General features: G+C 36.0%; 1 protein-coding gene across 4 annotated transcripts in view; it reads left to right on the top strand.

Annotated features, from left to right (window-relative positions):
* The window catches only part of anapc10 (anaphase promoting complex subunit 10), a 3,113-nt gene extending 2,359 nt beyond the window's left edge, over positions 1-754 (top strand). For 2 of the 4 annotated variants that reach the window (XM_008436016.2, XM_008436015.2), the window contains exons 4-5: positions 288-408; positions 491-595. In XM_008436016.2, coding sequence (XP_008434238.1) covers positions 288-408; positions 491-580 — 211 coding nt within the window. In that variant the 3' untranslated portion in view covers positions 581-595. Of the gene's footprint in view, positions 1-287; positions 409-490 lie in introns of all 4 variants that reach the window. The other 2 variants (XM_008436017.2, XM_008436018.2) reach the window with 2 other exon arrangements.
* Positions 755-953: the final 199 nt, after the last annotated feature.

Here is a 953-nt window from a genome sequence, read left to right as displayed (position 1 = left end):
ATGGATGGATGGATGGGCCATTCTAACACATAAATAAATGCATGCCACACTTTTCAGACATGTATTTGTTTAAAAAAATGGTAAGCTTTTGGCAGAAATAGAAAAATGTGTAGGTTTKATTTTACTTACTATRAACAGAAGAAGCTACAAGCAGTTTTTAACTTCTRCATATTAGAAATTTTAKAGAAAAGCAGATTTTAGAGCAGAGTTTTGTAGCTTTACTGTTATTGATTGTTACGTTTCTGAGTCATATATTTGCCTCTGATTGGTCCTCTGGTCGTCTGCAGGAGGAGGACGACGGTGAAGATGTTGTGTATTTACGCCGATTAYAAATCAGATGAAAGTTACACGCCCAGTAAAATCTCTGTGAGAGTGGGCAACAATTTCCACAACCTTCAAGAGATCAGGGTAAGTCGCTGTTTCTGCGGCTCAGACCGTCACGGCTGCTGGACGCTAAACCCGTCTGATTGTTTCGTCTTCGTCTCTGCAGCAGCTGGAGATGGTGGAGCCCAGCGGCTGGATTCACATCTCTCTGCTAAATCAGGTAAAAACATCAAGATTCTGTTTTTGGATTCAGTGAAAACGGAAAGCGGTGCAAAACTTATCTTTTTTTTTTTCTGCCTGATGGAAATATAAAAACATGTTTCAAAGGGTTGAAAGGTTGAAGAGATGTGTGTTTAAATCTGTTTTTAGCTTTTCAGYCCAAAACTGTGACAAAATATTAGGACAATAAAGTAATAAATTATGAGAGTAAAGTTGAAATAACAAGAGAAAAAAAGATATTACAACTTTATTCTTGTAATTTTATGACTTWAKTCTCGTAATATTACATTATTCTCAAAATATTCTGACTTTAACATGTTATTTGAACTTAATTCTCCTCATTTTATCTCCTTATTTTTTAAGTATGATAATTTAAGATGGGCTGCACAGTGGCACAGTTGGTAGAGCTG

Source organism: Poecilia reticulata, linkage group LG18 (genome assembly GCF_000633615.1).
Source record: "Poecilia reticulata strain Guanapo linkage group LG18, Guppy_female_1.0+MT, whole genome shotgun sequence".
Classification (NCBI taxonomy): domain Eukaryota; kingdom Metazoa; phylum Chordata; class Actinopteri; order Cyprinodontiformes; family Poeciliidae; genus Poecilia; species Poecilia reticulata.
The sequence above is the reverse complement of the archived record's forward strand: the minus strand, read 5'-3'. Positions and strand labels throughout refer to the sequence as shown.